Source organism: Conger conger, chromosome 9 (genome assembly GCF_963514075.1).
Source record: "Conger conger chromosome 9, fConCon1.1, whole genome shotgun sequence".
NCBI lineage: Eukaryota > Metazoa > Chordata > Actinopteri > Anguilliformes > Congridae > Conger > Conger conger.
The window spans coordinates 6,269,089-6,294,848 of NC_083768.1; the positions used below are offsets into that span (position 1 = coordinate 6,269,089).

General features: G+C 51.4%; 1 protein-coding gene across 2 annotated transcripts in view; it reads left to right on the top strand.

Annotated features, from left to right (window-relative positions):
* The window catches only part of acin1a (apoptotic chromatin condensation inducer 1a), a 34,659-nt gene that overhangs the window by 5,992 nt on the left and 2,907 nt on the right, over positions 1–25,760 (top strand). Inside the window, exons 5-15 of one of the 2 annotated variants that reach the window (XM_061253444.1) lie at positions 340–3,429; positions 4,541–4,663; positions 6,979–7,061; positions 15,379–15,463; positions 20,864–20,909; positions 21,334–21,512; positions 22,021–22,191; positions 22,822–23,023; positions 23,548–23,693; positions 24,665–24,772; positions 25,530–25,637. In XM_061253444.1, coding sequence (XP_061109428.1) covers positions 340–3,429; positions 4,541–4,663; positions 6,979–7,061; positions 15,379–15,463; positions 20,864–20,909; positions 21,334–21,512; positions 22,021–22,191; positions 22,822–23,023; positions 23,548–23,693; positions 24,665–24,772; positions 25,530–25,637 — 4,341 coding nt within the window. The remainder of the gene's footprint in view (positions 1–339; positions 3,430–4,540; positions 4,664–6,978; positions 7,062–15,378; positions 15,464–20,863; positions 20,910–21,333; positions 21,513–22,020; positions 22,192–22,821; positions 23,024–23,547; positions 23,694–24,664; positions 24,773–25,529; positions 25,638–25,760) is intronic. The other variant, XM_061253445.1, reaches the window with a different exon arrangement.

Consider the following 25,760-nt stretch of genomic DNA (forward strand, 5'->3'; position numbering starts at 1 on the left):
GAGTTGGACACACAATTTGGGGAGGATACAGGGGGAAAATGTAAACGGGCCCAACATGGAGCCTTGGGGCACTATCAAGCAGGGAGAAACATGTCCAGGACAGCAAGCAGGAGCGGCACCAATAGATCTGCATGGTTAAAAGCAGCAGGCAGGTCATGGAAAGTCAGTTTACTTTGCATTGCATACTTCTAAGTGGCTGGCACAGGAGAACTGAAAGGCCTGTTTTCGTGTTTAACCGGGCACATTTGTCTTGGCTGCATTGTTTTCCTCTTTGTCGGGTGTGTATGTGGCCGTTTGTGATGTTTTTTTTCCCCCTTTATGGTCACCTTTGGCCACCAGGAAGTCTCTCCTGTTGTGGGGATCCAGAACAAGAGACACCCCTTTGACCAGCGGGAGGAGAAGGACGAGGGAGGGAAGGGCTGGGGCAGGATGGAGAAGGCGGGCGAGGAGGACGGGGCCGGGGAGACGGCCGCGATGGAGCAGGCCTCGCCCTTCTCGCAGCCCAATACGCGCAAAGCGGCCTTCCCTCCAGGCCAGGCCGGGCAGGTGGCGGGCGACGCCCCCGCCGCGGAGCCCGAGCCCGAGCCCCAGGAGGTCCCGGGCAGCCGGGGCCGGTGGTCCTCCGGCCGGCAGAGCCACGAGGACCCCACCCCGTCCTCGCCCTCCGCCCCGCCCCGCGCCGTGGCCTCCCTCTCGGTGCGCGTGGTCGGCGACCCCGAGAGGCAGGGCCCGACGCCGCTGCGCCCCGACCCGCCCGCGCCCGCCCACTCGGCCCCGCCGCCCGGCCTGGCCCCCGCCCAGCGCGCCGCGCGCTCCCAGCAGGACAGCGACGACGACAGCGACGACGACGAGGAGGAGGACGACGAGGAAGAGGAGGAGGACTGGGGTGCGGGGCACCGGAGGGGGGGCCGGTGGGAGCCCCCCAGCAGCGTGGCGGCCCGGGAGAGGTCCAGGCGCGCCCAGCCGCCCTCCCAACACATCCCCCTGCAGCTGCCCCCCCACCAGCCGCACCCCCACTCGCACCCCCAGCTGTCGCTTCGCCAGCCGACCCCCCCGCCCTCCCCTCCTCCGGAGCTCTCCTTCCCCCTGCCCGAGACCCCCAAACAGAGTCCGCCCAGCCTGGATGAGCCCGAAGGCGTGGCAGGTGCCGGGGCGGGGGCCGAGCCCGGGGTCGGTTTAGGGGCAGGGGCGCGGAGGCACCCCGCCGCGGGAGGCCGGTCGCCCCCGTCCCTGCAGCGGCAGGACAGCAGCTCCAGCTCCGGCAGCTCCAGCAGCAACAGCCGCAGCAGCAGCCCCGAGCCGCACGGGGGCGCCGGCGAGCGCAAGCCCGGCCCGCTCACCCTGCTGGCGCGCAAGATGGAGTCCGAGGGCGCCTTCGCCGCGAGCAGGAAGAAGGGCCGCTCGGAGTCCGAGGAGCAGGAGCTCGCCGCCGCGGCGACCGCGGCCGCCGGCCCCGCCGACGGCCTGGCCGCCGCGCTGTTCCCCGGCGCCTTGCTCCGCGAGGGCGGGATCACGACAATCGCGCACACGGGGGGCCCGGTCCCGCCCGCCCCCGGCGCCGCCCCGCTGGGCGGCAAGGGCGTGGCCTCGGCGGCCGTCTCCACCATCACCTTCAGCGCGGCCCTCGCCGTCGGCCACGCCATGCCGCGGGGACCCCACTTCCCCGCCTTCGGCCCGGCTTCCGCCAGGGTCGTCATGGCGACGGCCGAAGACCCGGAGCGGGACGGCGTCAAAATGGACCCGCACAACCGGGAGGCCCTGGAGCGAGAGCGCGCCGAGAGAGAGAGGGCCCTGGAGAAGGAGAAGGAGGAGAGGGAGAAGGCCCTGCAGAGGGAACGGGAGGAGAGGGAGAAGGCCCTGCAGAGGGAACGGGAGGAAAAGGAGAAGGCCCTCGAACGAGAGCGGGAGAAGGCCCTTGAACGAGAGCGGGAGAAGGCCCTCGAACGAGAGAGGGAGAAGGCCCTTGAACGAGAGAGGGAGAAGGAACGAGAGGAGAGAGAGAAGGCTCTGCAGAGAGAAAGAGAGGAGCGAGAGAAGGCCCTGCAGAGAGAGAGAGAGGAACGAGAGAAGGCCCTGCAGAGAGAGAGAGAGGAGCGAGAGAAAGCCCTTGAACGAGAGAGGGAGAAAGCTCTACAGAGAGAACGGGAGGAAAAAGAGAAAGCCCTTGAACGAGAGAGGGAGAAAGAACGAGAGGAGAGGGAGAAGGCCCTGCAGAGAGAGAGAGAGGAGCGAGAGAAAGCCCTTGAACGAGAGAGGGAGAAGGAACGAGAGGAGAGGGAGAAGGCTCTACAGAGAGAAAGGGAGGAAAAGGAGAAGGCCCTTGAACGAGAGAGGGAGAAGGAACGAGAGGAGAGGGAGAAGGCTCTACAGAGAGAAAGGGAGGAAAAGGAGAAGGCCCTTGAACGAGAGAGGGAGAGGGAACGAGAGGAGAGAGAGAAAGCTCTACAGAGAGAACGGGAGGAGCGCGAGAAAGCCCTTGACCGAGAGAGGGAGGAGAAGTTGGCGCTGGAGAGAGAGAAGGAGAAGGAGAGGGAGAGCCGTCTGCCACCGTGGAAACGGGGACGAGAATTTGGGGGCCTGACCTCCTCCCTCATGCCGGTCCCTGGCCTCTCCAGTCTGGCCGGGAACGCCCCTGAGGTGGAGAGGAAAGACCAGGAGAAGGAGGAGCCCACCGTCGGTCCCCCTCAGACCCAAACTCCCGGGAGGCCAGCGGAGGGCCCGCTCTCCTCGCCCCTGTCCCCCCAGCCCTCCTCCAAGAAGTTCCGCTTCCTGCGGGACACCCCCTTGCTGTCGTCCCCTACCTCCGCTTCCGCGACTCCGCTCATCAAGAGGCCCCGCACCTTCTCCGACACGCCGCCACCGGAGCTTCCAGCCTTACTCGCCTCCCCCGGCAAGCCCGGCCCGGGCAAGGACGGAGGTCCCCGAGAGGGGGTTCTCCAGGTGGGTTCTCCGGCCGCCGAGCAGCCGCTTGCGGCGACACCCCAAACGACCGGCGACTCCGGGACGACTCGGCCGCGGGACGCGTCTTCGGAGACCGGGGCCCCCGCCGGGGCCCCCGCCGGGGCAGCGCAGCCGGGACGCGACAAGGACCAGGGAGAGGCGGAGAGGCGGGGCCCGGAGGTCCCGGCCACCAAGGCCGGGCAGCGAGACGGAGGGAAACCCCAGGAGGAGAGGCCCAGGAAGCCGACGGCGACCGGTGCGGACAGGGGTCTGTCGGGAGCCGTCATGGGGCCCGTTCTGCCGCCCTCGCCCCCCCCGGAGGAGAACGAAGCGGAGAGGGACGCGGACCAGGAGCGGGACCGGGACGGCCGCTCCTCGCCCTCCAGCGACTCCTCTTCCTCCGATTCCGACTCCGCCTCATCTTCCTCACATTCCTCCGGCTCGTCCTCTTCCTCGGAGGACAAGACCCACTCCGTTCCCAGAAGGCGGGTGAGTAACGTTGCGTCCACTTCTCAAAAACACTCCCACGAAAGCAAGAAAAATTACCTTACGTGAGATACTCAGACAACAAGGGGTTCGGTTGGACATTTGTGGGAAGATTTGTACACCGGAATTATATGTAAAGTCACACAGAAATGTAACCAAGCCAAACCCTCTTCATGATTTACATCAGAGATTTGCACCACATCAGCAGGGCTGTTGTTGGTCAGTGAACCTTTTGGCTAGCAGATTACTCAAGAGTAGAGGGACAAGGTGGAGGTCCAAGATTTGTTTGCCAAAAAGGCTACACCTCCAGTGAACCAATATTTTGGTTTTATAAAGGGAAACCCAATGGATTCATCTGCAGACTTCAGAAACGTTTGTGGTACCAGGCTATGCGAAGTCAGAACCATTTAGTGGAAGTGCAAGCATGTTTATATGCTGGCGTTTTTCAATAGTTATTACAAACTTTAACTTTAATTCTTTGTAAAAACTATGATCACCCCATACTAATGGACATCACTTCTCTGAGTGTGGGTTTTGTCAGGGTCATAGCAGTCCGTTGACTGCAAGCGGTAACCTGTAGTTATCCAGTGAACATTTGAGCACGTGGAACACAAATTTTCAAATCATGAGACCAGCGGTACTTCTGAGTTTCTTGCATACCTGATAGTTAATTGATTGAGTCTTTACCTGTCTTGGTGTGCCCAGGTCTAGCTTGGTCCCTGATTACAGGGACCGAGAGAAGCCTGGCGTTCTAATGCCAGTGTAACAATCGCTGAAGCCGTAGGCCGGCCTGTAGCATAGTGGTTATGACCGGGACCCGCAAGGTCGGCGGTTCGATCCCCAGTGTAGCCACAATAAGATCTGCACAGCCGTTGGGCCCTTGAGCGAGGCCCTTAACCCCGCATTGCTCCCGGGGGAGGATTGTCTCCTGCATCGTCTAATCAACTGTACGTCGCTCTGGATAAGAGCGTCTGCCAAACGGCGATAATGTAATGTAATCTAATATAAAGCAACGGAGTTGTAGAACACTGACGTGTAGGGTTAAAGCCTCTCTCTCTCTCCCCCCCCCCCCTTCTCTCTCTCTCTCTCTCTCCCTCTGTCCCTCCCTCCTCAGTCCGCCAGTGGTCAGCGGGACTCCGAGGAGAGCTCCCCTGTGGCCCCGCCCTGCAAGAGGACCGGCGCGCATCTGGACAAGGAAGGGCGCGCCGCAAACAACAAGGCGGAGAACAAGAGCAAGGTCTGCCCTCCCCAACCCGCTTCCACTGCGTCTCCCTTTATTTGTGTCTCTCGCTCTTTCCGCGTCTTGCGTTATCGGTGTGATTGTGCGGGGCAGTCCGCCCGATGTTTGTCCGCTATCTCCTCCCACAGTTTTCGAGATGTTGACACCACACCAACTGGATAACATCCAACCTGGTCCCGAGTGCTGTGCTTGTGCACAGCTTTTTGAAATTCCCGTTGTATATAGGGAATTTATATAATATGTATATATGGCATGACCCCGCCTTGCTCTTTGTCATTCTCTCAATGCTCGTTCATAACCCCCGATTTCACTCTTCTTTTTCAAACAATGTCTTGGCATGAAAAACGCATGTCCCTATTCTCAGGCATATGCTCCTGAAATGCAACCAGTTCTTCTGGTGTTTTCCCCCCCTTTCACGATTTATATTTGTCATATGAATGTTTTCTGGGTCCCCTGTATGGTAATATTCCGTAACGTTGGGGGTCCCCTGTATTGTAATATTCAGTAATATTGGGGTCCACTGTAGGGTAGTGTTTAGTTATGTTGGAGTCTCCTGTAAGGTAGTGCTCAGTAATGTTGGGATGTCTTGTAGGGTAGTTTTCAGAAATGTTGGGGTCCCCTTTATGGTAATATTATGTCCGGGGCTTGTAGGGTAGTGTTCAGTGATGTTGGGGTCTCCTGTAGGGTAGTGTTCAGTGATGTTGGGGTCTCCTGTAGGGTAGTGTTCAGTGATGTCGGGGTCTCCTGTAGGGTAGTGTTCAGTGATGTCGGGGTCTCCTGTAGGGTAGTGTTCAGTGATGTGGGGGTCTCCTGTAGGGTAGTGTTCAGTGATGTCGGGGTCTCCTGTAGGGTAGTGTTCAGTGGTGTCGGGGTCTCCTGTAGGGTAGTGTTCAGTGATGCTGGGGTCCCCTGTAGGGTAGTGTTCAGTGATGTTGGGGTCTCCTGTAGGGTAGTGTTCAGTGGTGTCGGGGTCTCCTGTAGGGTAGTGTTCAGTGATGTCGGGGCCTCCTGTAGGGTAGTGTTCAGTGATTTTTGTGGCCTCTGTAGGGTAGTGTTCAGTGATGTTGGGGTCTCCTGTAGGGTAGTGTTCAGTGATGTTGGGGTCTCCTGTAGGGTAGTGTTCAGTGATGTTGGGATGCCTTGTAGGGTAGTGTTCAGTGTCACTGTGTCCCCCTCTCTCCTCCCTCCCTCCCTCCTTTCGATGAATAGTTTGCTGTGCTGGTGCTGGTGGTATGTACCCTCTTACTGTTTCTCTTTTCCCTGACCTCTCCACTTCAAACGTTACATTTGTGCAGCCTCCAAAATGGCCGCTTCACCGGTCTGCTGACCTTGATATTATTATTATTACCACATGGTTAATCGGTAACCCCCCCCCTCCCGGGTGATGCGTGGCAGCCATTTTGTGCCAGAATGCTCACATTAGCCAGTTATCCTGTGGGATTATCAGGTGGCCAGGACACCAGGGAACCCTGGTGCACTTTCTGGAGCTGAATAACATATCTCTGCTCTGATTGTTGTGATGCTACAGGTGCAAACAAATGCTTTAAAAAGTTAATGGAGGGAGTCAGGCTTTCTTTTTGAGGTCCCTGGTTTTACAAACAGTCTCCCATGTAAAGGAAAATGGCAGTGATATACCCAGATCAGACCCGGCTCAAAAATGTGCATTGTTTTGGACTCAATTCAGCCAGCCAGAAAACGTGCAGGTTTTGCACTTCTTGAGAACATTCGGTAGGTCCCAATCACTGGTCCCACTGGGATAAATCAGCATTTCATTCATTAAAACAAAGCAATTATAAAATAAAATAAAAAACATGTTTTCATTCACACCAATTCATTGCATTTAAATGGAAGTATTATGTATTTCTCTGCCTCGTGTGAGAAGCCTGTCTGAGGACCAGCAGTAATGCTCAGTCGGTGTGTCAGTTACATTACACTACTGGCATTTGGCAGACGCTCTTATCCAGAGCGACATACAGTTGATTAGACTAAGCAGGAGACAATCCTCCCCTGGAGCAATGCAGGGTTAAGGGCCTCGCTTAAGGGAATGGCTTTGAGGATCTTATTGTGGCTACGCCGGGATTAGAACCACTGACCTTGCGTGTCCCAGTCATTTACCGTAACCGCTACGCTACAGGCCGCCCAATTAGTCAGTTAGTCAGTTACTCCCCATCAATGAAAGCCACGCTGGGGCGTCAGGCAACTGTGTGAGAGACTGGCCTGTTTACATCCATTTGTCCTCTTTCTCTCTCCCTCTCCCTCTCCCTCTTTCTCCCTCTCTGTCTCTGTCTCTCCCACCTCTTTTTTCCCCACAGAGGCCATGTCTCGGCAGAGGAGGAGAGGAACAGGAGGAGGAGAAGAGAGAAGAGATGGAAGGAGCCGATCGACACCCAGCCAGGTGCAGTACTCACACACACACACACACACACACACACACACACAGACACAGCCAGGTCAGTATCCACGTGCAGTACTCACCCTGACATGCATCTCAACACAATGACACGTTAACATCCAGTCAACATCCAGTACTAACCCTAGCACACATCTCACCACAGACACACACACACATACACACGTTTACATCACACTATCTCAACATGCAGTACCAACTCTAGCACACGTTTGGGTTACATCTCAACACACACACACACACATATACACACACACTTTACCCTCAACACACACACACATATATACACACACACTTTACCCTCAACACACACACACACACACACATATATACACACACACACACACACACACACACACACACAAACTTTAACATCACGGCACACATCTCAAAATGTGCTCATTTACTTAAGCACTGAACATGTCCCCATTACAAAAGCACATCTACCTGCCAAAGCGCACCTGTATACCTGCCCAGCGTGCGTGTTCACAACACAAACACGCACATTTACATGCCAACATGAACAGACTTACTTCCTAATACACACTTTTACTTCCCGAAAAGCACGTGTTTGATTGTTCAAATGAAAAGAAATAATGAAATTGGATTAAAGGCATTAAGACACCTCGTTAACCCTTTCAGTCCCAAACCTCAGTATGAAGTGACTCTTTGGTGGAGAAAATTTAGAAGGTTGAGAGAATTTAATGTTGTTTTAATCGGGGCTCAAAACGGTACTTAAGCAGCCATTTGCAGTCGTTACGCTCTAGTGCCATATTCACTCTGGACTGAAAGGGTTAAAAGACAAGCTGACATCAAAATGAACTTTTTCCTCAGTTTAGTGCCCATACAAACATGTCTTAAAAGTATATATTCCATAGAATGAATACAATTGTAATGCTTGTGCATTTCCACACGAAAGCATCCTCTTCGTGGAAAACACAATTTAGATTTGACGTCATCGTGTACCAGTGGGTGTTTGTCAATGAAATTACTGTCAATTTTCTGTTCCCCCTCCAATCAATATCCTTTCATGCCAGCGGCGTGCGTTCGCTTGACGTCAGTCAAATATTGACAGCTTCACTGTGGATGGTATCGGGGCATTGATGGGTTTTACGGTTTATCGCAGTGGTCTCAAACGGGGCTGTGTGTATGCTGGTTTTTATGCCTTTGATCTTCGTTCTATAATTAGCTCAGTGAGTTATTTGTGTTGCCTACATACCAGCAGTTGCTTAAATTATGTGCTTTGATGCAGCTAAATGCATGCGGCTGAATGAGTAACTGGAATCGATTTAAGCCAGCATTAATTGGTTGGATTTAAAACCTGCATGCACATGGCCCCTCTGTGGCAACGAATTTGAGACCACTGGCATAAAGCAAGAGAACACACTTAAACTCCAGAATGGATTTCTTTCCCCCCCCCCCCCATGTGGCTCCATAACATGCATGTACCTGCATACAGCGGTGGCTATATGCAATTGAGCTGTATTGTAGCATTGAGGATATTGTTGTCAACACCGCACATTTCAAACTGTGCGTCGATGGGACTCCTCCTTTGTTGTAGGTCTACGTATTGGCCCAACCTCTATATACACACATACACACACACAGACCTGTAAACTCACAATTGAATGTTGCAGGCTAATTACAATGGCATACAAAAAATATCACTAGTATGAACAATCCAATGAAGTTATAGTATATGTGTGTGGTTGTTTGTACTTTTGACCAATAGTGTGTGTGTGTGTGTGTGTGTGTGTGTGTGTGTGTGTGTGTGTGTGTGTGTGTGTGTGTGTGTGTGTGTGTGTGTGTGTGTGTGTGTGTGTGTGTGTGTGCGCGCAGTAGTGTATGGGCACATAGTGTGTGTGTGCTGCTAGTGAAAGATAAGTGATCATATCACGAGCAGTGGAGGCAGCATTGGAAACCCCCGTCTCTACGGGACCTGTGTGCGTTTGGGTTTTGCTCCAGCCACGACTGCAGCTCTTCCATTATTGAGAAGCTGTTGATCGTTTTAAGACGCTTTGTCATTTTTTTATTGAGGTACCAGTCACCCTCTTTCACTCACTTCATGGCAAACGCAACAGAAACTTTTAATCAGTCGGATCAAATAATGGTTCTGTTTTCTCAATGCACGATATGGAAAATTATTCCTTCAGTTGTAAAAATAAAAGATATCGGTGTGGAAACCTGGTCACTGAAACTAAGCCATTCAGAGACCTGGTAATCCAAATGAGCAAATGACTGCATTATAGTAGTCATTGCTGATTAGAACTTATGAAAGATCTCAATTATGTATAATGGGTCGGGGGGTTGTCTAACAAAACCCAACACGCACACATACTCTCACACACCTACACATACACACGGGTGCTCGAGGGCCAAGGGCTCATTCCAATCACTTATTTTATCGCTCCTTGTTTCTTCCCTGACCTCAAATTGATCAAGGTCCACCATCTTTAAAGAAATTCCAACCCTTTAAATCATGGGTGGGCAATTCCAGTCCTGGAGTGCAGGTTTTTGTTTCCACCAATTACTCTGGCTAAATGAGCTAATTGGGCATATACACCAACACTAGTTCACTGAGATTAGATCACAGTGAAACCATGTCATACAGGGTCACAAGAACAGTCTTTGACTGGCATTCATGCATTCATCAAGATATGTAGCTAAAATGTCAAATGGCATGAATGTTAGAGCCAACTAAGTAATTAAGGCCAGCATTTGGCATGGAAACCAGAAACCGATACAGCAATCATTGCCCGCCTCTGCTTTAAATGTTCCTTCAAGGAGCTGATTTTTTTCCTTTTTGAGCCAAGTAAACACAAGCGCATCCTTTGCAGAAGTATTGTTATGGAAGGTGTGATTGTATAAATGATTAACCTGTGGATCCACCTCTCCCCCATCTGTAACTGACGCATGAATTAGGCAAACATTCCTATTTCGCATTCCCATTTGTCTCATTCACGTTTTTCCCCGATTTCCCCCCATCTTTACCTCTACCTTTTCTCGCTTCCTGCCTTTCCTTGCCTCCCCTGATGGCCTCGGAGCAAGGAATGGAAGAAGGGGGGGTGAAAAATAAGCAATTGGAAAGAGCCCAAAGTTTGGCAACAACCAGCTATAGGAAAAGGAAATAAAAGTGGCATTTGGGATAGCGCTCGGATTAATTTAACATGGTCGTTACATACAGGATGTTTGTCTTTTTTCTTGCACTTAAACTGAGATTTTTTTTGGACACAGCCTCTAAATTGGGACACTGCATCTCTGGTCCTGCAGTGCCAGAGAAGGTCCTGGCTTTTGCCCGGTCCACAATACAAGTATGACTTCTACTGCATTCCGTTTAACTCGTTTTAACGAAGGCAGGAGACCATGTACTGGAGGCACTCTGTGTTTCACCCTCTTGCGATCGAGCTCGGATGGGACCATAAAGCAGAAACGTCTCTGGCACTCCAGGACCTTGGTTGCCTAACCCCTGTCCCAAGGCTCTCGCTCCGTACGTCATTTACCAAATCGGCGGATACAGTTAAAACACCTACGCTATGTTGTGCTCAGATTTAAACCCCCGACTCCAAAGTTGAAAACCAAGCAAATGCCTGTTGCTGCATTTTGGGTCATTACGCAGTCTTGTCTAGTGGAGAGAAGAAAGGGGGGGGGGGGGGGGGGGAAACGGATGAGTGGATTGAAAAATTATTGATTTCTAGTTACTGGAATGATGGGTGGGTCTCCGTTTAAATTTCCCGTAATGGTTCTATCTTCAGGAAAAGTCGTGTTACTACTGAGAAGCCGTTAAAAGCGGTGGATTTTCTTAGCAAGACTTGGAAGAAGAATGTTATGGATTTATTCTTGATTTTCGGGGTCTTGATTGAATCAAGTGGTCCTCTTGGCCTCATGTACTTTGTCGCAAATCACAACTGTGTTTACTGTTAGTTCTACTGACTGCATGGCTAGGGCGAAAATGCTATAGGCATACGCAAATATAGTGTGTTCAGATTACGTTTTTGTCTGGATTAAATGGTTTCTGGTTCGTATTCCAAGTTTGGTGCTGAATTCATGTGAGGGAAAACATGAAAGGGTTTTTTAAAAAATTAAATGCGGCAAACCGTTAAGATGTCGCTGATCTGATAACTCCTACACATGTGCGTTTACCACGAACCGTTTTAATTGAAAGTGGTGTAGGTCAATGTTATGTTTTTAGAGAGCTTTCATTACACGCTTAAATCAATGAGCTGGCATTGTTAATTCCGTAATTGCAATCATATTTCACACAGCAATGCGTTTTCCAAATTATTCGTTTGATTGACCGAATTGCCTGCTTTATCGAGTCTTTAATTATTTGCCTACTTTTGTTCCGTGCTTCACGTTCGCCAGTAGTCGTTGTAACGCAATTGAACATCCAAAAGTTGAATTGGGTTTGCAGTCAACCATTTCGACAGGATACGTTTCTGTGGTCGCAATTCTCGTCAGGCGTTCAGTGCGACAGCCATGCAGCCGGTGTGTCTGTGTGGGGTCCTCGCCCTGTATCACTCTCCCTCTAGCCTTCTTTCGCATAATTCAACATGGCTGCCGTGCGTGCCTCGCCACTCTGATACCGCCGCAGCGCAGAGACCTACGGATTCGACTCTTGAATCTATTTATCGGAACACTGGTCGCTGTGGGAACTGGAGCTTCTGAGGCGGGCGGGACATTTCGAGTCGGGGTTCAGGCCCGACAATATGCTGTCCGAAAGCAACAAAAGCGGGTAAGCTAGCGAGGTACGAGAGATAGCCAGCGAGCTATGATAGGCAAATCGCAGCAGGAATGCCTCCGGTCTCCTATTTTACGTTCCGCGTTCGCTGGCGCAACATTGAAGCAGATCTGGGAGCCTTAGCTTTAAAGAGCGATGTGTATTTTAGGAAGCGCCGTGTAATCATGTCCGTGTGTGTGTGTGTGCGCGTGTCTTCGCCAGGGGTGGGGGAGTTGTGGTGGGGGGAAGGGGGAGGTAGGTTGTGGGCATCACCGGCGTTCATTGTAAACTACGGCGTCCTATCTCCCCCCCTCCCAAATAAATAAATAACGAATGTGATGCGTGTATTCGCGATGACGCTTCTGTCAGGTGTGCGTTTCATCGGTTTAATTAAATAGCATCAATTCCTTTTACGGGAGTCGTCCTTCCACGCCGTTACGAGCGGACTATCAGTTAGGGACGATAATGATTCTGACCTTTGATGGAAAGCGGCGTCTTTACCACGACTGCTGTTGTGCATTTGATTCGTTAGCAGCCCGCCAAGCCGGGCAGTTTTGTTTTTTTTGACCGAAACGTTTTGGGAACACCAGAAGCACATGCACTGGCACATGCGGGCCGGCGGTTAAAGTCCTGCCCCAGGTGTGGATATGTAGATGCTAGCGAAAATCTCGGGCTTAAAGTGGCGAGGTAGCCCTTCGCATCCTAGTCACAGTAACTCCTCGTTTTCAGGTGGAACGCACCTTTTTGTCAAGACAACAGTAAAGCGATTAGCGTTACCTTGGTGACTTAACTAAATATCCAGTTCTGTTCAAATGACCTGTATTACAGGTTGGGCAGTGCTTGTTGGGTTGTACTGGAATTAGGTTAGGTCTTGGGTGTTGGGCTTGATTTCACTGATTTTAGTTAATCCAAAATTTCAGCCTCCACACTTTGTCTAAAGTGTACTGTCTGGGTTGCTTGAATCCTGTTCCGCCTGTTTTTGGGTGTCAATTTGGTTTCCTCAATTATGGAAATTAATTGTAATTCATTGAATAATTTTTATTTATTTATTTTAAAGCCTAAATGTTCTTAAGGCAGTGGTCCTCACTCCTGGTCCTGGAGAGCTGTAGGGTGTGTTGCTTATTTTATTTTATGTATTCATTTATTTTGGCCTTAATATCAGCAACCAATTCAGACCAAGAAACCAGGTGATGTGAGTTTAACTAATTAACTGCATTCATCGATCAATTAAGTTGGCACACCCTGCGGCTCTCCAGTACCAGGAGTGAGGAGGCTCACTGCTTTAAGGACTTTGTTTTTAAGAATTTAATTTCAGTTAAGTTCCTGAACTCACTGAATTGAAATGGTGCAGCCATTTCCGTTGACACACAGGAATGGTAATGCGTTTTATAGAGTATTAAGATGCTTTGAACTGAACTGCACTGAATTTCATAACTAGAGGTTCATTGCAGTTGGCCATCTCTCTCTCCATTTGTTATTGGGTTGCTGTTAACAGTCATTGAAACCAAGGTCTATATCAGGGATCATCAATTCTGGCCCTTCAATCCAAAAATCCAGCTCCAGTTCTCTCTTCTCCCCGGTAATTAGTGCTACTTCACACCTGGCTCCCCGGTAAAGGGAGGGTGGGAAACCAGCAGTCCCACGTCTGTGTTCAGAAACGTGTACTTTGCATACTCCTGAAACTGCATTTCAACCCCTAAATTTACGACGGGTAGTATGCTAGTGTCCGGTTTCCAACACTCGTCCATTGACTTCCCGGTTAAGCTGTGGACACGATTAAACTCCTGGTATAGGTACGGAAATGGTGTAGAGCCTGGTCGAGTATGCTCTGGTACCATTGCTTCAAGACGGATACTGATAGGTAAACGTATACCATGTTGAATTGCATTACCTGCATGACTCCTATGGTATTTCCCATTGAATTACAGGGTGATCATGTGTCTTTGAGCAATGTTCATTAAACAAATGAAAAACATCACTTGTTTCTTTGAGGGGTCAGATGTAGAATAAAATTACCAATAGCAAAACATTTTTACAAGCAGAGTAGGGTACAATAGCAACAGTCCATTTAGCCGCTGGCTTGCTCTGTGCTAACATCAAGAAATGTCTTCTGTTTGCTGGGATGACTGCTCTTCAGATGCTACACTGTCGTTGCACACATTGCGGTTTTGGCCACTTGGCCAGTTGTTTAACAAGAAGCTGCCGCCATGGTTGTGCTCAGCTTTATTAATATTGCAAGCTGACTACGCACGACAGGCCTGTGCATGTACACACAATCCACGTGATACTCATAGAACTACTTATGATGCCAATGCCACGTATTTGGGCATTGCAACCACCGTGTGCAGTGGCGTTGGCCCTTAGCGTTGGTACGTTTGTGGAAAACCCGCGTGGCCTTCTCCACTGTATCCCACTTTGTCCTCGTCTGCATTCGTGTATTGCGGTTTATTAATAGATCAGAAACGTCTGTCTGCTCGTCATGTTTATGTACACGCTGCGGTACTGTACACGCAAGTCTCAGGGCTGAACACTTCTGGACGCTTGTATTCTGCCTGTGTTCTCGGTCCTTTCCTTCTTCCTGGGGCACTCCAGCCAAGGCTCCCCCTGTGCCAATGATGCTACGATGCTAACATGCCGTATCCCTCTCTGCTGGTGATGCTATGATGCCAACACACTGGTTCCCTCTGTGCTAGTGATGCTAACATGCTAAGCTACTGATGATGCTAACACGAGGTCTCGATGTTGGTAATGCTAAGATTATGCGATGCTAGCATACAGTTTCCCTCCTCTATGCTGGTGACGATACGATGCTAACACACTGGTTCTCTCTGTGCTAGTGATGCTAAGATGCTAATCTACTGGTGATGCGAACACGCTGGTTCTCTGTGCTAGTGATGCTAAGATGCTATTCTACTGGTGATGCGAACACGCTGGTTCTCTGTGCTAGTGATGCTAACATGCAAATCTACTGGTGATGTTTTGATGCTGACGTGAGGTCTCTCGGTGTTGGTAATGCTAAGACGCTGCGATACTAACATGTGGTCTCCCTCCCCTATGATGGCATGTTACCGTTGCAGCATCACCATCTCTTAGCGTCACTTTAGTTCTCTGCTGGTGCTGCTATGGTGCTAGTACTAGTTCTCTCTGAGATGTGATGCTAATCTACTGGTGATGCTACAATGCTAGCACTCTGGTTCTCTCTGATGGTGATGCTACAATGCTAGGACTCTGGTTCTCTGTGCTGGTGATGCTACAATGCTAGCACTCTGGTTCTCTGTGCTGGTGATGCTACAATGCTAGCACTCTGGTTCTCTGTGCTGGTGATGCTACAATGCTAGCACTCTGGTTCTCTGTGCTGGTGATGCTACAATGCTAGCACTCTGGTTCTCTGTGATGGTGATGCTACAATGCTAGCACTGGTTCTCTCTGATGGTGATGCTACGATGCTAACGCTCTGGTTCTCTCTGATGGTGATGCTAGGATGCTAGCGCTCTGGTTCTCTCTGATAGTGATGCTACGACGCTAACGCTCTGGTTCTCGCTGATGGTGATGCTACGATGCTAACGCTCTGGTTCTCTCCCTCAGGGAGGTGAAGCAGGCAGCCATGTCCGAGTCGCCGGGCCCCGAGTGTGAACAGGCTCCCGAGAGCAGCGAGGGCCGAGCCCAGGAGGTAAGGGGGTGCGGGACGGCCTGGAGCTCCCAGAGAGCTGCGCCAGTTTACTGTGTGTGTGTGTGTGTGTGTGTGTGTGTGAGAGAGAGTGTGTGAGTGTACATAGTGTGAGAGACAGTGCATGTGCAACAGACGTGTATGTGTTTGCTTATGTGTGAGACATGGTATGTGTAACAGGTGTGTGTGTGTGTGTGTGTGTGTGTGTGTGTGTGTGTGTGTGTGTGTGTGTGTGTGTGTGTGTGTGTGTGAGAGAGAGAGTGAGAGAGAGATGCAGTGTATGCCGCAGACGTGTGTATGTCATGCAGTGTGTGACGCAGTGAATGCGACGGATGCGGACGCCAGTGCGAGTGTCTGTGATGCAGTGTGCGTCTGTGTGAGTCGGGTGCAATGTGCGACACGTGTACGCGTGTGTATATGTGCGTGCATGATGTGCGTGCGTGTGAATTAATGCATGCGTGTGCATGTGCAGGTATGCGAGTCTGTGTGCGTGCTCAAGAGTGTACGTGTGTGTCTGTGTTGGCTGCGGAAGACAGATTGTGGAGCCGGATTCCCCCAGGAACGGTGCTTAATGACTTAAGAACGCTGATCATTTTTCTCTTCCTCCTTAATAGAAATTGATCTGATGGCATCTTCGTCTATACAGATATATCTCGCTGGGCACTTTATTAGGTAGGCCTGTACACCAGCTTGTTGATGCAAATATTTAATCAGCCAATCATGTGGCAGCGACTAAATGCATACAAGCAGGCAGACATGGTCAAGAGGTTTAGGTGTTTTTCAGACCATATGTCTGATTGGGAAAGAAATCACATGTGAAGCCTATAAGTGGATTGGCTACAGCAGCCGGAGACCTATAAGTCTGATAAATACCCAATAAAGTGCTCACTGGGTGAATATCTTCTCTTTTAAAAAAAATTTTTTTTAAAGATTTTTTTCTTGCATTGCATCAGTTAAGGGAGATCTTTAGTTTGAGCTTTAGGACAAGCCTCCTGACTAATGATCTCATGGCAGTGTACACCAGTATCAGTCATGCAATGTTGCTACACTGAACAAATAGTTTGTTTTGGGGTAACCTTCTTTTGGTCTGTATCGGGAGTGTTAGCCTCATGCTATCGGCCTCACCTGGTAGTGTTGGCCTCACGCTATTCCCTCTGTCCTCCTTAGTCAGTAGGGATAGTATCTCTTATTCTACTCTGATTAAGCAAAAAATTGACCTAAGTGTCCCCAGCGACCGGAGTTCTCTTGTCATATCGAGAGGGCTCTGCTATCTTTGTCAGAGGAACGCAGGAGCGAATGTTGAGCAGTAAAGCTGAATGGCCTGGCATGTGTAGCCTCTGAAGCTGTCCTTAATAACCCTTTTGGAGTCTTCAGATTACAGAATGTTCTGAACTGAACATTCTAATGCTGATGTCACAATCACTGCTGGCGATGGGGTTCTAGAATTTTGGACATGTAAACATTCCAAAAACCTGCTCTTCAAAGGGTTAGTGAAGGACCTATGAAGGGAAATCGCTTCCTTGCTCGGACTGGGCAGCTTGTGGGCTGTAGCTTGCATCTGACCTTTGACCCGGGTTTGCATGGTTTGTGTGTGTGTACGACAACTGTTCGTGATCTTGTCCGTGTGATTGTATGCATCAGTGAGTGCGATAGTGTGCGTATATTTGTGCTTGAGTGCGCACAATGTGCAGCGGTGTGTGTGTGTGTGTGTGTGTGTGCGCATCTGCGTGTGCGAGAGCGAGTCGTTGTGCGTGCCTGTGTGAGCGTGCGGTGTGTGTCTGCATTTTTGTGATGTGGCCTTTTTTGCTGAGCGTGTCCCAGACAGAAGCAGCAGGGGGCGCTCTCTCTGTGTGGGCTGACTGTTTAAAACACCACTGATTGCTCTGTTGTAAAGGTGCTCATGCCTCTTCCATTGCCCCTATTGGTACCTGGGTACTGCCTGCCTGAGCTCCTACCTCGCTATGCCCACGAGCCCTGGCTCTACCCCAGACAGGCCCTCCCCTGTCTGCCCTGCCACACGGCCGGCTGAGACGAGCTGCTGATTGGACTGTGAGGAGGAGGGGGGCGTGGCCTGTCACTGCTGAAGGCCCGCCCCATTCGCTAAGCCCACCAGGAGGGGGGGGGGGGGCGTGGTCTGTCACTGCTGAAGGCCCGCCCCATTGGCTAAGCCCACCAGGAGGGGGGAGGGGTGTGGCCTGTCACTGCTGAAGGCCCGCCCCATTCGCTAAGCCCACCAGGAGGGGGTGTGGCCTGTCACTGCTGAAGGCCCGCCCCCACACTATAAGCCAACCAGAACTTTGCAAGAGAGAGTAAGGGAAGCAGGGGGCGTGGCCGGCAGGGCTGCTGAATGTTTGGAAAAAAGCGAACGACTTGTGAACGTCAAAAGCAATGAACTGGTGACACTGCTGGGTGTTGCGTTTTTCCCCCCCTCCCTGTTCCTGTGGATATACAAACATGGTTCCGGGGCCCCTCCTGTCTGCGCTGCTGGTGCTGCCAGCACTCACCAGCAGTCCTGGAGTTACCAGGGGCCCCTGCCTGACGCCGCACACTTCCTGAAGCGACACTGAACCTGTTGAACGCTCACAAGATGGCCGACATGAGCGTCACAGTTTCCAGTTCCCCCCCCTCCAGTCTGTGGACTCTACAGGTTGACTGGGAACCTCGACCCCCTCCCACCAGCAAACACGTTTTCTGGACTTCAGTTTGTACAAAAAAAACAAAAAAAAAAAACTTGTTGACATTACCAAAGTACCAAAAAAAGAAATTGAGCTTTTGGGAATACAAAGACCAACAGTGACAATGCGGTGGGGGGGGGGGGAGGCGGGGCCAGCGCCGGAGTTGGACTTGTTTGACCCTGATTGGGTAAAACCTCCTCAGGATTGCGTCCCATTGGCTGGGCTCTTTGAGTACAGTGAAGCCGGGGGGGTTTTCTTTGCGGGACGTTGCCCAAAACAGAGTTTCCACGGAGGTCTGTTTGGCGGTGGGGGCTCGCAACTCCATCCCAAAAGGCCGGCGTGGTCCTGGGAGGGCGGGTTTCCCCTGGGACGGCCGAGGGCTGTCGGAGCCCTGGCCCAGGACTATCGAAGCGAAAGACTTTCAGAAAATGACTTTTAAAAAGGCCGCTTTCCTCAGGCCATTGCCCAGGGCCGCCCGCCCTCCCAGCTTCAGCCCACCGCCCTCGTCTGATTGGCCAGGGATCCTCGGCCAACCCCTCTCCCGCTGCTTACGAGTGATGTCAGCACCAGGGGGGCGGAGTCACACCCAATGATGCCCAATGGCAGGACGGTACAGTGGTGCCTCCACCCCCGCTAAAAGACCCTTGCAGAGATGAGAATTGCTCTGGATTGCACGCCCCCTCCTACCCTGCCCCGAAAGACTTTTGCCTTCTCTGGGGAAAGTATTGACATTTTACAAAGCCAGTCCATACGAAAAAACTACTTCCCTGCAAAAAAACAAAAAAAAAACACTTCCTGTTCATCTGACCAGTCAGCGCGCACTCAAATGCTTGAGTCCTGCCCACACTCCTCAGCCACCCCCTGATTGGACACCCTTGTTGCCTAGATACAGTTCACACAGCTGTGCGATTGGGCCATAGCCGTGCCAGTGAGGATCAGGTGTCAAATGGTACCAGGAAATAACTTGTCACTTTCTCAGTTTAAGTATTTAAAACTTTTTTTTCTCATTTACATTTGTTAAAATGCATTTTCTCTCAAGACTCCTTGACAGAAATTTAAAATTAAGAAAAATTATATATATATTGGTGTGGGGCTGCAGCCGTTTAAAATGAGGCCGTTGTTGGGATGGACAGAGGCTCTGTGTGTAACTCTGCTCAGGGCCCTGTCCTGCCATGGTGGGGGCTCTGCTTTCCTCTTCACTGTAAACGGGCCAACTGAGCCAGGCCAGGCTTGTGGAGGGGGGGGGCAGGCAGTGACTCGGGCCTTACGCTCCCCACAGACCGCCGTGTTATCGTCCCCAGTGGAGGGAGATGCAGCGTAGAGCACACACACACACACACCTGCACAGACACGCGCATACACACAGTCTCGAAAAACGCCCGTTAGCTCGCACACGCCGTCCCAATTGGCCAAACGCCCGTTTACACATTCCAAAACGGTCGGGGACGACTTCGTCATTTACATTTGGTCCGCATGCAAACTCGAATCTTTATTTACGCTATTTTATTTGAGATTCTTTTTGAAATGCTCATTTTAACAGCAGACGTGGCGCGGTCCTGTTGTAGTCTCACCGGATTGTTAGCTGTGCTGTGTCTGGTTTAGAGACATAAACGCGTGAGACTGTTGTTGTCATCTAAGCTGGACGTCGGAGGTGTATTTTTAGGCAGCGGGTTGGCGGTATTCGCTGCTTTGTGTTTTGGCAGCGCGGGGAGGCTGATGGAGCTGCTTGTCCCACGTCTGCATTCCGCTGCTTATTTTTGATTTCATTGCGCAATCCTGCTGCTGCCTCATGAAAACGGGTCTTCAAAAAAAATCTGCAGTTTCTGATTGGACAGACTGGTGACACAGATGGGACTCGTGACATTTGTGAAGGCGTTAATCCCAAATTCTTGTTTTTTTCCCCCCCACTGACGATAGTGTGTTTTTCAACCGTTTTGTTTAAAAGGAAGGCCTTTTATAGCAAGCATGCACTCGCACAAACGCGCGCTGTGGTACGCGCAGTCTTGTGTAGGCGCACACACACTCACACACACACACTCACACACACACACTCACACACACACTCACACACACACTCATACACACACTCGCACATACACTCACACACTCTCACACGCACACACACTCACACACTCTCACACGCACACACACTCACACACTCTCACACGCACACTCTCACACACACAAACACACACACACACTCACACACACTCATACACACTCACACGCACACTCACACACACACACACACACACACTCTCACTCTCACTCACTCTCACTCTCACTCTCACTCTCACTCACACACTCTCACACACACTCTCTCACACACACACACTCTGACTCTCTGACTCTCACTCTCACTCTCACTCTCACTCTCACTCTCACTCACACTCTCACACACACACTCACACTCACACTCTCACACACACACTCACTCTCTCTCTCACACACACACACACACACACACACACACACACACACACATACACACACACAACAGGAACGTGGGTTTCGATTCGCTGCCTGTCCTGCTCCCTCTTTTCGGGGCCCTTCCAGTGGGTGGGTGGGGGGGGGTTGGGGGTGTTTTTAATTCATGGCTGTTGATCTCTCTCTCCCCTTCCCCTTCTCTCTCCCCTCCTCACCCCTGTCTGTCCGTTCGTTTGCCGGTTCCTTTCTTTCTCACCTCTCCCTCCGTCCTGGGGGCCTTTTTTATCTGTCTTTCTTTCAGAGTGCCACCCCTAAAGCGTTCACTGCCCGAAAGATCTCCCTGACCAGTGAGTATCCTCCCACCGCCACTTCCTGTAACGCTGCGCTCAACTTCCTGTCTGGACCCCTCTCTCTCACTTCCTCTCTCTGGACCCCCCTCTCTCTCTGGACCCCCCTCTCTCTCTGGACCCCCCTCTCTCTCTCTTTCTCTCTCTCTCTCTCACTTCCTCCCTCTCTCTGGACCCCTCTCTCTCTCTCTCTCTCTCTCTCTCTCTCACTCCCTCTCTCTCTCTCTCTCTCTCTCACTTCCTCTCTGTGGACCCCTCTCTCTCTCTCTCACTCTCTCACTCTCTCTCTCACTCCCTCTCTCTCACTCCCTCTCTCTCACTCCCTCTCTCTCACTCTCTCTCACTCTCTCACTTCCTGTGTGAGTGCTCAGAGCCCGTTCGCGCGCCCGGTGCCATGTTTTGGGCTCATCTCTCTCTCTCTCAGCAGTCACCAAGCCGTCCCCAGGGGCCCCAGCGGCCAGCATTGGGGCGGCGGCCCCCACACCAGCGCCCCCGGGGGAGGCGGAGGCCGGGGGCCCCGCTGGGAGGAAGAGGAGGTGGGGATCCAGCACTGCCGTCACTGCCAAGAAGCCCTCCATCATCATCACTACAGACTCCCTGAAGGTACTGCGCTCTAACCTCACCTCTCTGGAGGTACTGCGCTCTAACCTCACCTCTCTGGAGGTACTGTGCTCTAACCTCACCTCACCTCACTGGAGGTACTGCGCTCTAACCTCACCTCACTGGAGGTACTGCGCTCTAACCTCACCTCTCTGGAGGTACTGCGCTCTAACCTCACCTCTCTGGAGGTACTGCGCTCTAACCTCACCTCACCTGACTGGAGGTACTGTGCTCTAACCTCACCTCTCTGGAGGTACTGTGCTCTAACCTCACCTCACCTGACTGGAGGTCGTGGGTTCGTACTGTTGAAACATTGCACCCTCATATCCGGTTAGCGAAATAGCACAGCTTTTGTTTTTTTGTTTTTTTTCTTTAATACAAAACGGTGTCCATTTGTACAGCCTGATATTCTCCCGAGCAGCTTAAGTGTCACATATGATATATAAGTGGGTTATTTAGTGCCATACTTACACTCTCTCCCTCTCTCCCTCTCCCTCTCTCCCCTGGGCAGTCTCTGATACCGGACGTTAAGATGGCCGCCGGCCCGGGCAGCCAGGAGGCAGTGGTGGAACTGCACCCGGAGGAGGGCCGCCTCTCTGAGGACGAGGAGGGGGGCGAGAGGGGCGAGGCCGGGGACCAGGGCCTGGACAAGGACCTCAAGATCCGCCGCACCGTCACGCAGGTCAGTGCTCAGCCCACAGCCCTGTACCTGTGCACTGTGGGGAGTGTAGTTCTGTTGGGTGCATTGTGGGTAGTGTAGTTCTGTTGGGTGTATTTGTTGGTTTTTAGTAGCTCCGTCGTGTGTTTGGTGGGGACCTTGAATCTCTACTGTATTGCAGTTCTGTAGCATGCATTGTGGGTAGTGTAGTTCTGTTGGGTGTATTTCTGGGTGCGTAGTAGCTCCGTAGTCTGTTTGGTGGGGACCTTGTATCTACTGTATTGTGGGTGTGTTGTAGTTCTGCAGCGTGTATTGTGGGTAGTGTAGTTCTGTAGCATGTAGCTCTGTAGTGTGTTTGGTGGGGATCTTGTATCTCTACTGTATTGTGGGTCTGTTGTAGTTCTATAGCATGTATTGTGGGTGCATTGTAGTTTTGTAACATGTCTCTGTAGTGTGTTTGGTGGGAACTTGTATCTCTACTGTATTGAGGGTGCATTGTAGTTCTTTAGCATGCATTGTGGGTAGTGTAGTTCTCTAGTGTGTATTGTGGGTGCATTGTAGTTCTGTGGCGTGTATTGTGGGTAGTGTAGTTCTGTTTGGAACAACGTGCCCAGCTCTCCCTCCCTAACCCTAACCCTCCCTCTCCTCTGGCAGGTCGTCCACACCGAGACCCAGGAGAATGGGCAGAAGGAACCCAAGCGAGTGGACGAGGAAGAGGAGGAGGAAGAGGAGGAGCGGGAGGCTGAAACAGAGAGGGGGAACAAAGAGGACAAGAGCAGCAGCAGCAGCGGCAGTTTGGAGGTCGCCATGGAGATGCAAACCCCCTCAGCGTCCCGGGAGGTGGAGCTGAAGAAAGGTGATTGGCCCGAGAAGGCGAACCCCCTTCTCTCGTCTGATTGGTGGAGCTGTTGTGGCTGGTGTTTGATCATGTTCCCTTCCTGTTTGTATGGGCACTACTGGGATTAAGGAGGGCTGGGAATAGTTCCTAAAATAAACAGATTTAATCAGTCACAGGGAGACACCTGTGGGAGCGGAATTTTCCACTGGAATATTCCAGTGTGTTAGTCAAGAGAGGTTGATGTGGGGAGGGTCTTTGAGAAAGGACCAGAGATTGTGGGAGTGAGGTATGTGTTTTGTTTCTGTCTAGCTGTCTTGTGTATGTGTCTGTATGTCTGTGTGAGATTTGAGAGTCCCGACCGCTTCGTGGAAATGGCCATTTCAGTGATGCATTGTGGGAAATGCGGAGGACAAGAGCTTTGTGTGTATCGTCTTGTTCTTGAGGCCGGTGACTGAGACAGGCCTGATCAGATGTCACCCCCTGCCCCCTCATCACACTAACTCTGCGTCCTCTCTCCCTCCTCTTCCTCTTCCTCCCCCCAGTTACCCCCAGCGACACGCTGGTGCGTCGTTCCATCAGCCAGCAGAAATCGGGCGTGTCCGTCACCATCGACGATCCCGTCTGCTCCGCCCGGCAACCCTCGCCCCCCCGGGGCAAAATAACCAACATCGTCCACGTCTGCAACCTGGTGAGTCGTGTACACCTGTACCTCGTCTACCTGTACACACTCGTACACACTCGTACACACTCGTACACACTCGTACACACTCGTACACTCGCTACACATTCTGCAACCTGGTGAGTCCTGTGCACCTGTACCTTTACTATGCACACTCCTCATACACGCTGCACACCTCTGAAACTGAACTGAAACACCTGTACACCAACCATCAAATACCTCACCTATTCAACCACTTATACGCCAGTACAGGCTCATACACACACTCCACTCATATGCGGCCTAACACCAAACACCTGTATTCCTACCTATACACCAAACACCTGTATTCCTACCTATACACCAAACACCTGTATTCCTACCTATACACCAAACACCTGTATTCCTACCTATACACCAAACACCTGTATACCTACCTATACACCAAACACCTGTATACCTACCTATACACCAAACACCTGTATACCTACCTATACACCAAACACCTATATGCCTATAACACCTATCAACCCGTAATACACCAATGCACGCTCATACACCAGGGAACAGCAACTCGCGGTCGAGAACTGCTGGTTTTTACGCCCTCCCTTTACCTGGGAGTCAGGTGTGAAGACTCATTACCCGTGAGAACATAAAACCAGGGCTGGATTTGGATTCGATGATCCCTGTCATACGCACTACACTCATCTGCCCCCTAGTGGTAAATTTGTGAAATGTTACGAATGTGTTAAAATATTTCTGTAAGTGGGAATTTAAAATGAGGCCCAGGTATATCTATGTTGAAGGTTGCATCATAAACTCGGTTGTAGGGGTGTATTTTACCTTGCAGAACTTGACACTGCTATCTTTTACCTGGGTGGTGTTGTCATAAGTATATATAAGTAGATGAGTGGATTAGGACAGAGGGACCTGAGTGCAGCTTGCTCAGGTGTGAACCCCGTGTTGACCTTTGACCCCCCCCCCCCCCCCCCGCTGCCCAGGTGCGCCCCTTCACTCTGGGCCAGCTGAAGGAGCTGCTGAACCGGACCGGGACCGTGGTGGAGGAGGCGTTCTGGATCGACAAGATCAAGTCACACTGCTACGTCACTGTGAGTCACCCAGTCTGACTGCCTCACCCGTAAAGAGACCCGTTTATAGTTGGTGTATGATCATTGCCGCCAGACATTATCACACTTGATGGTCATCGACCTTTAGTTTATAATAGAGCGACGATGTCGCTATCATCGTAATGAATTGCATAGAACTTTGACCCAGTCGCCGTCCTCATTTATCATGACGACTGTTCTAGAACATTCTCCTCTGTAATTATCTTTAGAGAAGTGTCATCCACTCGAGCTCGCCAAGCACTCCACTCCGGCGATGTGTTCTTCGTTTAATGCATTTATACTTTTTATGATCATACTGTAAACTGGCCTTAAGTCTGTCTCTACGTCACTGAGTGCGCTGAGTAACTGTGGCTGTGCTGCCAGTACTTCTGTACAGATGAGGCCGTGTTGAGTAACTGTGGCTGTGCTGCCAGTACTTCAGTACAGACGAGGCCGTGTTGAGTAATTGTGGCTGTGCTCTCGGTACAGACGAGGCCGTGTTGAGTAATTGTGGCTGTGCTCTCAGTACAGATGAGGCCGTGTTGAGTAATTGTGGCTGTGCTCTCAGTACTCCAGTACAGACAAGGCCGTGTTGAGTAATTGTGGCTGTGCTCTCAGTACAGATGAGGCCGTGTTGAGTAATTGTGGCTGTGCTCTCAGTACTCCAGTACAGACGAGGCCGTGTTGAGTAATTGTGGCTGTGCTCTCAGTACTCCAGTACAGACGAGGCCGTGTTGAGTAATTGTGGCTGTGCTCTCAGTACTCCAGTACAGACGAGGCCGTGGCCACCCGCACGGCTCTGCATGGCGTGAAGTGGCCCCAGAGTAACCCCAAATTCCTCAGCGTGGACTTCTGTGAGCAGGACGAGGTGAGCACACATCCCCAAATTAAACCCCCATCCTGTCCTCTCTGCCCTCCCTCCGTCTCTCACTCCCTCGCTCTCTGTCCCCCTCAATCAATCTCCCCCTCTCCGAGTCTGTACCTCTCCCTT